At 33.8% G+C, this 12421-nt stretch overlaps 1 protein-coding gene across 6 annotated transcripts in view; it reads right to left on the bottom strand.

Annotated features, from left to right (window-relative positions):
* The window catches only part of LOC134530702 (uncharacterized), a 72086-nt gene that overhangs the window by 51450 nt on the left and 8215 nt on the right, over window positions 1–12421 (bottom strand). For 5 of the 6 annotated variants that reach the window (XM_063365789.1, XM_063365790.1, XM_063365791.1 and 2 more), the window contains exons 3-5: window positions 11278–11349; window positions 6505–6858; window positions 3964–4044 (exon numbers count right to left, since the gene is read on the bottom strand). In XM_063365789.1, the coding sequence (XP_063221859.1) occupies window positions 3964–4044; window positions 6505–6858; window positions 11278–11349 (507 nt within the window). Of the gene's footprint in view, window positions 1–3963; window positions 4045–6504; window positions 6859–11277; window positions 11350–12421 lie in introns of those variants that run through there. The other variant, XM_063365794.1, reaches the window with a different exon arrangement.

Below are 12421 nucleotides of genomic sequence, written 5' to 3'. Positions count from 1 at the left end.
TGTTTTCTTTAGCTCTTACAATTAGCATAACGATGATATCAGTATCATTTGCTATGACGATGACAACTGGTGTTTCACAGACGTCGTTTCCCATGGCAGTTTCCACAATCAGTGTGCCTGCATCGGCCGGTGCCTGAAGAACAGAGTCCTGCTTGTTCAAAGCTCTTCGAGAGCAATTTGATGAGTTGTGATTTTTTGTGTGTGTTATTGAGGAAATCCTTTTGTGAAGTAGTGACAGCTGTATTCTTATCGAATTCAAAGTTTCTTGAGCACCTATGTGATGCACGGCGCTTCCTTTCTTCTCCTTTGGTTGTAAGACTTTCTCCATACCCATCGAACACAACAATGGCTCTGGACGAATAATGTTTCATGACATACTGTAGATAAGAATGAACAACTTCGCCATATGTTAGTGTATGGTCCCAGTCAAATTCATGTAGAAGAAAACCACCATCAACGATAACTGTGGCAACTTCATTTATTCTGTCTATGCACTGGTGGGAAGTTAAGATCTGCAGCAGCGAAGACTTGGGTGTCTTTCGCATTGATACTTCATCAAACAAAGAGGGTGGCCTTGGTGCAAGTTCGTACTACAGATACTCCATGAAATCACCACCTTGGTGGTGGATGGCCTATCCAATGCACATAAACAACTGTTGGGGACAGACGGGAACAATTTCATCACGTATGGTAATACTTCGGCTCATAGCTGCTAACGGATTCACCGTACTCTTTCTTGACAACTTGACTTTGCCGAAGTTCTTACCTAACATACTCTTCATAGCTGCAACACCAACAGGCACAGAACAGTCACACTTGATGTTGTCATCCCCAACAACACCAGAGTCAATGGAACAGAGATAGCCAATTTTGCACCACAGAGAATGTGTGTCCAACCATAAGCGAAATTCTAATGCTTGGAAGCTTTTGAAACAAAATCCACATCTCCAGAACATTGCTTCCATATTTAGCAACACATCTGCTACTGCAGAAGAAATCACTGCTGCTGGCGAGGAATTCATTATCCACATGTACATACAGAGAAATTCTCCACCCTGAATGAACTTCGTGGTCATCTGTATGCTCGAACTGTGGCCCGAAAAGCTGTGACTGCTACCTTCGAGCTGGCTAACCTTCCTCCAACAAGGTCCGCAACCTTACAACACTCGCGCAGGACTTACTTGCAGGTACGACAACTCACGTTATAAGGATCTGTGTGTACAGAAAATTTTATTGGCAATCCTTAAAAACTGATCATATTTTGACCCTGCATTATAGGTCCAGGATTGGCTGGGTAACACTTTAACACCAACCAAATGGGCCGGCATGAGGTTCAACAAACACTTCTTCCGATTACCAGTGACTTGCCACCAGCTCCTGATGAACTTCTACAACTCATCTCATTTGCATGTAGATCTGAGTGTGGATCAAAGTGCTCCAGCCACATTGCTGGCCTTCCGTGCTCTATGATTTGCACACGCTGTAGAGGTAGAAGTTGTTGGAATGTAGCTGAAGACATCAATGACGACCCAGATCATATGTAGTTAGCTGAGGTATGTGAACAAAAACTATGCTTCTGTGTTATTGTTTCTTGTTATTTGAGATTTCTTATGATGCCAATAAAGAATTTGTTATAGTGCAAGACATTACAAAGAAAAACCATAATTAAAAATGACTACACAGACTATAACATCGTACGAGATGTTTTTTGAGAAGCAGGAGCATAATTTTAATATCATAAATGTAGTAATTAATTAAATCATATGTAAAATTACTTACACAGTATAACAAAGCTGTTTATATCTTACTAGAGCAATGGCTCGTTAGAAGCACCAAAAGCAGAATATTGACAGGTGAAAATGTCAGCCCACCTTCCGTCAGAGTCATATCTGATGGCGCACACTGGTACGTGAGCCACCGTATCTCGGTAACCTTTTGTCACAGAGCAGTGTGAGGTACACCGTTGAAAAGCTCAAATCTTAAGGAATTTATTTGTTGCAGCTTATTTTTTGTTATTTGTGGTACTTTTTAACCTATGGATAGTTTTCTCATAAATTCCATGATTTTCGGAGAATTGTCAAAGTTCGATCTATAATATTTTAAGTTCAAGTATTTTTTTTTACTGTGTCTGCATATATATAACATTGGTGTAATCCAGTGGTTAATTGGAATCGATCCCCGTGGATGTCAGTTGATGCAAATAGTTTTCGGATGTGCATTGGCATCCTTGTGTCATTTAGGGGCACTTACGACATTATTGCACGGAAAAAATTATGACGCTGACATGGGAAAATAGGGGGATTTCAGTATGTTGTTCAGCAAGGTGTTTAGTATCAATGACCATATTTTCAGATTTACCTTATTTTTTTCGAACTTTCTTTAAATATTAACCTAAAACTCCTGGGCTATATGGAGATGTGGAGTCCGGCAGTGCTGCATAAAAAACTACATTACCTGACATATCAGCGATGGTACACATCATACACAGTAGACAAACAATCTAAGGAAACTGATGCTTCACAGCACCCAAACCAAGATTTCACAACATGGCTCCACTCTTGTAAAAAGGTTTCCAATGTGCTCCATCCTTACGTTGTCAATGTTTTGGGTTAAAAGTTATATTGATACCAGCAATCCAAACATAAAATGATACATGATACAGTGGAATATTGTTCCAACAGTTCATTTCATTTGTGAGATTGTGTATTTATATTAATATTGGTGTGTAACCTGAAAAGAATGTTCTATAACAATATCTGTTTAGGAAATTCAGTAATCACTAGGCAGGTGTCTCGGTAAGCTGTGTATCGCTCAGATAATTAGATTCACGTAAAGACTGATGTAGTGCAGATAATTTTATGCTTGATGTTTGGGCCATACAATGCAATACCTTCAGGAGTTTTTTGTTTTAAACACTTAAAAACAAGTCACAAACTAGAAATGATTTCCACTACATACATTGAGGTTAGGCATTGAAGTCAGACACTGACAACCAAGGACATGGGTCACGAGAGAGAAACAAATTTCCTTTAATTTTAAAGGAACACATTTCCAAAAATAGTTATAAAATATATAGCATAAGGCATACTAACTAAATATTTAATGCAATTGTTTAACATTAAGAGATTTGACAACTTCCCATAGAAAAAAAATTATTTTAAAGCCTTAAGTGATAGCCAAAACTAAAGCAATGCAGGTTCCTTGAATAGTCTTGCAAAACAGGCCTGGCTAGTCAGGGGGTGTTTATGTGTTAGTGAAGTGGAATGATGATTACGCTCCTAAGCACAAGGCTCAATACTGGAGTGCGGTCTTCATTTTATGCATAGGGCAACTATGAGATATGAGTGGTAATCATGGCATATAAATGAAGGTTAAAGTATAGTGAAAGTCCCTCCAGTGCTTTCAAGAATCTGAGATTATTATGCCTAAAAATTATTCTGAAAACACACGTAGCCAAAACACCACTCAAATATCTTGAGGTTTTCAAATCATGTGGATTTTTCTGAAGTTCTGCACATTGTTATTGTTACTGTTTAATGGCCCCACAGCCAAGGCATGCAGGGACCTTATAACACTATATCCAATATTTCAATAAATAAGAAAGAATGACTGAATGAATGAAAAATGGCTTACTGTCATGTTGACATTGGGATCATTTGAGATGATGAGGAGTGATATATTGGAGCCTTGATGAAATGAATGAGTAGGGGAAATTGCAGTACTCCAAGAAAACCCACCTACTCTCAACAATATTCACCATGATTTTTGCTTGAGAAAAATCTGGGGTTGAACTTACTGGGAATCTAAACCTATTTTTTTTTTTGGCATGAGGCAAATGATCTGACAATCAACCATCATGGCCCCGAATTCAAAAGAAGATAAGTCAAGGAATGCTTCCAACTTAAGACACAAGACAAGGTTATATTTGCTACAGTACAAGTATTTTCGTAAGGGTATAGTTACGTTTCTCTTCAAGGACAGGAACACGAAACGTAAAATCTTCCTCAACTGGCAGGCTAAATGTACTTTCCATTTCACTTTCACCTATGGAGAGCAAGAGGCACATTGCAGTACAAAACACAAGACCCTAAATAACTGAAAGCACTGAAATACATTAAATACATTTTTTTTAAAGATAACATTAGGTACAGGAATTTTATCATAGCCTGGAGAGAGAGAGACAGTTTGGGCTGACTCATTCAGTGATTACGAAAATTGTAAACTCTAACTATTTGAATTTGGCACATGACCGCCATGTTTAATGGGCAGGCAGTTAGATTAATATAGCGTATGAGTGTAACAGTCATGTGAGTCAGGCATCAGACTTGTAGCACAATATTTAGGAATTTATACCTCTGCATATTTGTCCATCTAAATGAAATTTATTAAATTAAAAAAAAATCTTGCAATCAAATTTTAATATTCACAGGGTTTACTACATTTTTTTTTTACTTTTTTTTAGAATTTACATTTTAAAGACTTAGTTTTACAAGAGATGCATTGCAAGTCTCCTCATATAAAAGATTTTTATTTTCCTTTCTGATTAATGTTGATGCCATATACTTGTATGTGTAAGCTTAACACAGGACTGCTTACAGGTATAATGGTATGATTGTTAAACTCTTTGTTCAATAAACTCTTCTTCCTTTTAACACAGAGTTACTATTTATCTGAAGCAGTGTGAAAAAATTATCTTCCTGTTGGTAGTTACAGTTGGCAATAAGTCAGGATTCCTTTTTCAATGAAATTCATTATTATATGTAATACAGTATAACTCTACTATATTGTTCCTGCTTATAAGTTATTACATTATATTTTAAGACAAAATGTTTCATGATGCTGATGTTTGCTTTCTATTAGTAAAATTGAATTAATGCAAAATAAAAATTTCAAAACCTACCTTTTCCAACATTTATCACATCTGTGAAGTTTTAACATGTTAAACCGTTTACTTTACACTTTATGTATATTTTTGTTTAAAATCATTGTTATACTATAGATAGGATTGTATGCAAAAACAAAATGGCAGCGTTGTCTAACGTGGTGTATTCAATATATCGAAGATACAACATTTGCAGTTGTGTGTCAGTTAACACCTTCCTCTTGGAAAACAAAATAAATCCTTCTGTTCCCTCCCAGTTTGGTGTTTTTTCAGATGTAGGCCCTACATATGTAGTTCTTCAATATTTTAGTTTGCTAACCATTCTGCAATGGCACAATAAAAAAAATGTTTTCTATTTCTGATTCTCTCTCTCTCACAAGAGCTGCATTTAATTTATAGATATGAATCCACACAAAAAACATGTTCAAGTGGCAAAGGAATTGAACATAGGCACTTTCACTACCTACCAAGCTCATAGTAAGCTATACAACTTCTACTTTAGAACAAATCCACCAATAATCATACCTGGATTGTCTTGGTGGGAGATATGAGTCATCCGACTACTCCATCATTTTGGCTTATAATACAGGTGACTAGTACATTAAAATGGTTCAGATACCGTGTTTTCTCGTATAATCGTCGCACATTTTATTCTAAAATCAAGTTTGAAAAGTAGGGGTGCAACGAATTTGCGGGAAAAAAAAAATTTTGTTAGGTATTCATAAAAAGAAAACCTGTTCAAGGAAAGTACGTTTATTTAAAAAAAATGTGGAGTATATAAGAGCACGCCAAACAATCTATATTAATAATTCCTTAAACAAAAACCTTTCTTCAACTTTAAATAGAAAAACCAAAACTCTAACGCGAACGCAAGACACTTGAATCTGATGTGAACTAACGTGCCGTAGTACACACTTACCACGAAAGAATGCGGGCTATCAAATGTAGTTAACTCGACACCTGACAGAGAGCGCACGTTGTATGCACTCGGCGAGATATCAATATTCGACTACGTGCGCGCGCTCTAAACGGGAAGCAACATAACCAAACATGAATGATGCGCTGGATACATTTTTATAAGCTGTACGCCGCGGTAACGCATACAATCAGATAAAGGAAATACCGTTTGAAAACATCTTTAAAAGAAAATTTACACGTCAGACAACTTTGTATTTCCGTTAATTAAATAAATAAGTGGTAATGACCGAAATTAAATTTTAGATTATACCTACACCGCAGCGACACAGACAATCAGATAAAGGAAATAACGTTTAAAAACGTCTTTATAAGAAAATTTACACGTCAAACAACTTTGTATTTTTCCGTTAATTTATTAAGTAAGTGGTAATGACCGAATAAATATTAGATTTATACTTTAAAATATATCTTTTTAACCGAAAAGAAACCTACACAAAGCGCTCGGCATCTACTAGCGGGACCAAAAACATCATGCGACATTTACACGAGAAGTTTTTTTATCCCAATTTTGACAGCCTAAAATATGGTTGCGACCATTACGCGCGTGCGACCATTGTGCGATAAAACACGGTACCTACCTTTTCTTAGATTTTTATCCAGGTAAAATAACCTCTGCTTGGAAGAGAAAATTCCATTATATTTACCTATAAAAGACTGTGTATGAATTGCTGATTCCCTGGTAGTTTCTTCAACACCAGAGACCTTCTTGTCTCTGGACACACACTGCATGCTGAAAGTCAAGTTTTGATTTTCTTCATCAATCAAGATCGTCTGGTCTTTTGACACATCTGGCATGCTGAAAGTCAAGTTTTGGTTTTCTTTATCAACAAAGACCTTCTGATCTTTTGACACATCTGGCATGCTGAAAGTCAAGTTTTGATTTTCTTGATCGACCAAGATCATCTGGTCTTTTGAAACATCTGGCATACTGAAAGTCAAGTTTTGGTTTGAAACTTTACTATCTTTGATGCTAAAAGTAGAATTTACTGATGTGCTACCTGCAAAAATACACATTAACTTGAAACAAATAATAACCACTAGTTGGTTTGTGCAAAGTTAACAAACAGTTAACCCCACTTACAGTCAGTGCTAACTTCTTGTGTGTCTTAAGGTTACAGAAACAAGATTCTTTCCTTCCTCCATTAACTGCTCCTTAGCTCAAACTCTGAATTTTGTAGAAATGAATTTCATATCTATAGTATCCAACTACCCCATTGTAAAATAAATGCATTCCTTGTGAATAATTTCAGAGAAAGCCGGCATGCAATATTATTTATTCTACCGCTATTCGTCTGAATTTTCTTAGCAATAGATATGACTTAAATCCATGAACGAACTCATGAATGTGGAAGATTAATATCTTAAATTACCTTAATCCTAGTTCATTACATATAATCCATGATCAAAACATTGTATGTTTATTTTATATATTTACCCTATTTTGTTTTTGTGTTGCCTATTTATGTGTCCTTTTGTTTGTATTTCATGTTTTTGTAGGTGTGTTTTTGTTCTTATGTAGTTATTCTTTTTATTGTGACTACATTTGTGTATTTGTTTTGTGCCTACCATCTAAGACATTCTTGCCGTAGGTAGGCATGTTACAACTATAAATAAATACAAATAAATGTTAATCCTTATGGAAATCCTAACTGTAATGCACATTTCTGTAACCAGTAAAAATATAACTTTCCTTAAGGCAATTGTGGAAGTTGTATTCCTGATCCAGGAAACAAACCAAAATGGATGGTATTACAGATAAATTCAAAAGGTTTTTAATAAACTGTGAACCAACTACAACAGTCAATAGTAACTTATTGAGAAAATTTGAGAAGCTATTTTAGCAGTTTAAATTTGTTACTTATGCATATTGTGGACAACAAAACTTTGATGTATAGTTTTTGTGTTAAAGACCCATATTTTTAAGTGTGGGAATATATGTCTAGGCAGGCCAGCATCAGAATTTCCCAATTCACACGTAAATTTGATATAAAAACCTTCAAATAAATCAGAAATCTTAACTATAATTTAACCCTTTAGCAGTGGCCATTCCTTAATTTAATTGTACAAAATTTTAAACAGTTTTGATCTTAATGGTTGCAATGGTCACTTGTACTATTTTATGTCTAAGTTTTTTAGGTAGATTTCAAAGAAATACAATCTAGTATAGCCATCACCATGGTGCAACTTTAAGAAAAAGGTTATATAATTTTTGTTTCATGGTTCACAGACACCTAAACCATCATCATCTCAAAAAAAAAAAATATATATATATATATCACAATTTTGTGGACACAATAACTGTCGCAATTTTTAACGAATCACTTCCAAACTGATACCTACATATAATCTAGTATTGGAAAATATTGGCTAAATTCATTAATGGGCAACAATATCCGACCAATGGTGTAGAAATAGGGAATGTTTTTTTAAAAAAAAAATAAAAATTGCTGTAACTTCCATAATATAGCAAATATCACAACCATTTGAACGTATTATAACTCGTAGGAGTAATACTAAAATATTTTGTTTGAAAACATTTTTTATACGACTAACCATTACTGAAAGGGGTTAAAAAACAGGGGTTGAATGACAAAAATTAATAAATCATAACTCCCTTTGTAGGCACAACATTGAATTTATACAAATTATGTATTAATCTTATAACTTTTATCTAAAACTTTTGTCTGAAAGACTTTTTGATTAGAAGAGCCATTGTTTTAGGTGATTGAAAAAATAAAGGGTATAATTTAAAAAATCATATTCCATACCATGTACATTATTTTAATATTGTTCTGTTTTATTGTAATACCTGAAATTACTATCTACAATTTTCTTCTGAAAATATTTTATACAACCAACCATAACTGCAAGGGGTGTAATAAACAAGGGTTGCAAAACAAAAAAGTAACTCTCTTTGTAGGCACACCATCAAATTGGTACCAATTGTCTGTAAATATTATAATTTTTATCTAAAACTTTTGTTTGAAACAATTTTTGACTAGACAAACAATTGCTGCAAGGGGTTGATAAACTAATGGTTAGAATTTAAAAAATCATAACTCCCTTAGTAGGCACACTATCAAATCCATTCAAATTGTTTGTAAATCTTATAATTTTTATCAAAATCTTTTGTCTGAAACAAATTATGATAATACAAACCATTAGTGCTAGGGGTTATTAAAACCTGGGCTTTAAATAAGAAAATAAATAAAACTTCCTTACCATGTACTATGGCAAATTAATGTTTATTTTTGTTTAACTTTCTAAATATTGTTGAAAACTTTTATATGAAGAAAATTTTATGTAACAAATCATTACTGCAAGGGGTGGAAATAAGGGTAGAAAGACCAAAAAAGTCATTACTTTTTTTTTTTAATAGATACATGTATAATATCAAATCCATTATAATTTACTGTAGAACTCTTAAATTTTATCTGAATCTTTTGGCTAATTTTTTGATGAGACAAACTATTTCTGTAAAAACAGGGGTTGAAAATTAAAATTTTTTTTAACTTTCTTAGTATCAAATTTGTCATAATTTATTAATAATCATCTTAATATTACCTTAAACCTTTGTCCAAAAAAAATTATTCATCGGTTTATTAGTACAAGGGATGAAAAATAATGTTTGAATGACAAAAATTATTGCATAACTACCAAAGTAGGCATAATATGAAATTCATTTCAATGCTGGATGCATTAAGTTGAAAGTATTTTCGCCTCATGGAATATGAGAAAATGTTGAATGGATCTTTTTTGAATACTGGCAAACATATAGGTTGTTACATACAAAAATTTCTTAAAATATTCCAGGAATTTAAAGAAGTTTCCAGAATAAAAATAGGTACTTTGAAATCTACCTACACTGTGGGCTGTGCCAAAAGGGATTTTTTTTTTATTATGTGTCATGTTTTTTGTGCATTTTAGTTCTCACCTTGTCTTTTAGTGCTGTATTATCCCTTTGTAGGTTGTGCCTGTCTATAGGGTGGTGTCTACATGTTGGTGTGCCCAGTGTTTAGCATCTACATGTTGTAGTTCTTACCTGTTTGTGGTACCTACCTAGTATGTAGTGCCTACCCTGCATGTGATGCCCACCCTGTATGTGGTGCCTACCCTGTACGCAACGCCCACCTCATGTATGTTGTCTTGTTTAATCTGTATATATCCATTTTGTGTTTATGCCTACCCTAAATGTATTTTTACTGTTGGCAGGCAATAAATAAATAAAATTAAGCGGTGTATTCTTAAAACCTAAAAAATATTTTTGTATTTGTTTTATAACAACCCCCTGCCAGACTGATAACACTAAAGAAACCGAATAAGAGCACCTGTCACTTTAGACCACAATAACGAATAGGCTACATGGGTAATCCCACCCATTACTGCCACTATCAACATACAATTGAGATAGAATACACTACAAGATGCTTGTCTCACAACCAGCTGGTATCAAATTCTAAACTTGAGGCAGCTACCTTATATTAAGATGTTTCCTAGTTAAAGGCACCACATTTTCATCAAGCTTTAATGAACCTATGTGACAAAATATTAAACTCTGTGTGGTGTATGTCCGAGACTTTGCTAACACACAATTTGTGCTGATAACAATCTTAACACATCAAGTATGTATTCACAAAGATAATTCAGTGTTGCCACATCAAGCACACTGCCTTGAAGTTTCCAAACCAACATAAGCAGCCTACAATTCACTCCTTAGCTACCCACTTGCAAATACATAAATAAACTACTTTTATTTTGTTAGCTTACATAAGAGTTAAAATAAGGCTCACAAGTCTACTTCAAAATGCCTGACAAACCACTATAAAATTTCCTCAGGCTTAAATTTACAACTGGAAAAATTAGTGATAGGAAATACAGCAGGCATGGATACATAGATGTAAAACATTTCCAGGAAACTAAAATAATTTCTTGTATATGAAGCTAGATGCTCACACACACATGATATACAATGTGAATAAATTATTAAATAGCTGACCTGGTTTTTGGATACTTTCATTATTACCTACCAATATTACAGTGATTCCAAATAGAATCATGACAATTTACTGAAAATTTTTCCATTTATAATGTTCATTTTCTTTAACTATATGAGTGACCAACTGTAAGAACAAGATTAAACCATTTTACTGCTAGCAATTGTATAATTAATACATTTTTCTTTTTTTATTGCAAATTATCACACACTTAAACTATCACAAGGATATTTCACTAAGCATCTTTAATAACGTTTCCTATACAGACTGTTCCACTTAGAACATGTTTTGAAATGATGACTTCACCACTTTCTTAAGACAGTGAAAAATACCTATACAAATATTAAACTATGTATATCACATTAGAATGGATCATACTTTGACAATCATTTGAGCATAAAATAGTAATAAAATTATGCTTACCTTCTACATTACATCCAGAAGCATCATTAGAGGTCTCCAAAATAGGCGGGAAGTATCTTATCTTTCGTCCAGCTAAAAAAAAAAAAAAACAATGTCAAGAGTGTCTTCAGTTTACACAAATTACACGAAAGCATGAAAAAAACTTTCAGTGACCAGACAAAATTTGTGACGAGATAGAGAGATATAGACACCCACACACACGTTAACATACCTTACTGCTGGTAGTATAAAATAGCTAAATGCCAATCTATGATAATCCAGCTCTGAGCAGCAGCCCTTTAAGATTAGTATTATTTTATTTAGCTAGGCTATATGATTCAGTCTGCACGTACATTAAGACTGTATTAGTTTTTTTTAGTACCTTAACCACACACATTAAATGTAACACATATTAATCATATAACCAGATGTCTTTTTTTAGCCTCATTGACAATCCGGGTAAGATTTCTAAAAACACTAGCACTGTTCTAAATTTTAAAAAATTGTATTGAATTTATCTTGAACAGATTTTGCAGAAGCGATAGAAAGTTGCATTTAACAGTCTGTTGATTAAAAATATGACTACTGTTTTGTTTTGTCACGCCTCGTCACTCTCACCTGATGACAGAGTAACTCGTGGATATTTTGGTTTCAGCAGGCAAATAATGATTTCGTCCAGACATTAGTTTCTCTGTTTTTATTTTACTTTTGGTTATTTTCCATTAAATATAGAAGTACATAATGTAAGTTAATTAACAGAAAAATATACAACATGGATTTAAGATCACATGGTTGAAAGGATGGGCCGGCCCTTATTAGACAATTAACATTATTTAAATACAGTTCGTCACAATAAACATATTAAATAATTGTAGGGTCATTCCATACAAAATCAACCAAAAAAAACTATTTTTGACACCCACCGTCTCAGATTTTGACGAAACTTGGCATGGTTGTTCAATTTATTGATGTAAGTAACCATGCCATTTTGTTTTGCTCTATCTCTAGTGGTTTAGATTTTACAGCCCCTTAAAGTTTATGGATTATTGGCATTTTAATCATCTGGCCGCCGTTAACTAGATCTGTTGTCCGATGGAAAAAAAATTCATATTTTTTTTATTTACTAACCATTTTGTCTGAAAAAAATGTTATGATTGGATCAATG

The sequence above is a fragment of the Bacillus rossius genome, chromosome 3, assembly GCF_032445375.1.
Source record: "Bacillus rossius redtenbacheri isolate Brsri chromosome 3, Brsri_v3, whole genome shotgun sequence".
Lineage (NCBI taxonomy): Eukaryota > Metazoa > Arthropoda > Insecta > Phasmatodea > Bacillidae > Bacillus > Bacillus rossius.
The sequence above is the reverse complement of the archived record's forward strand: the minus strand, read 5'-3'. Positions and strand labels throughout refer to the sequence as shown.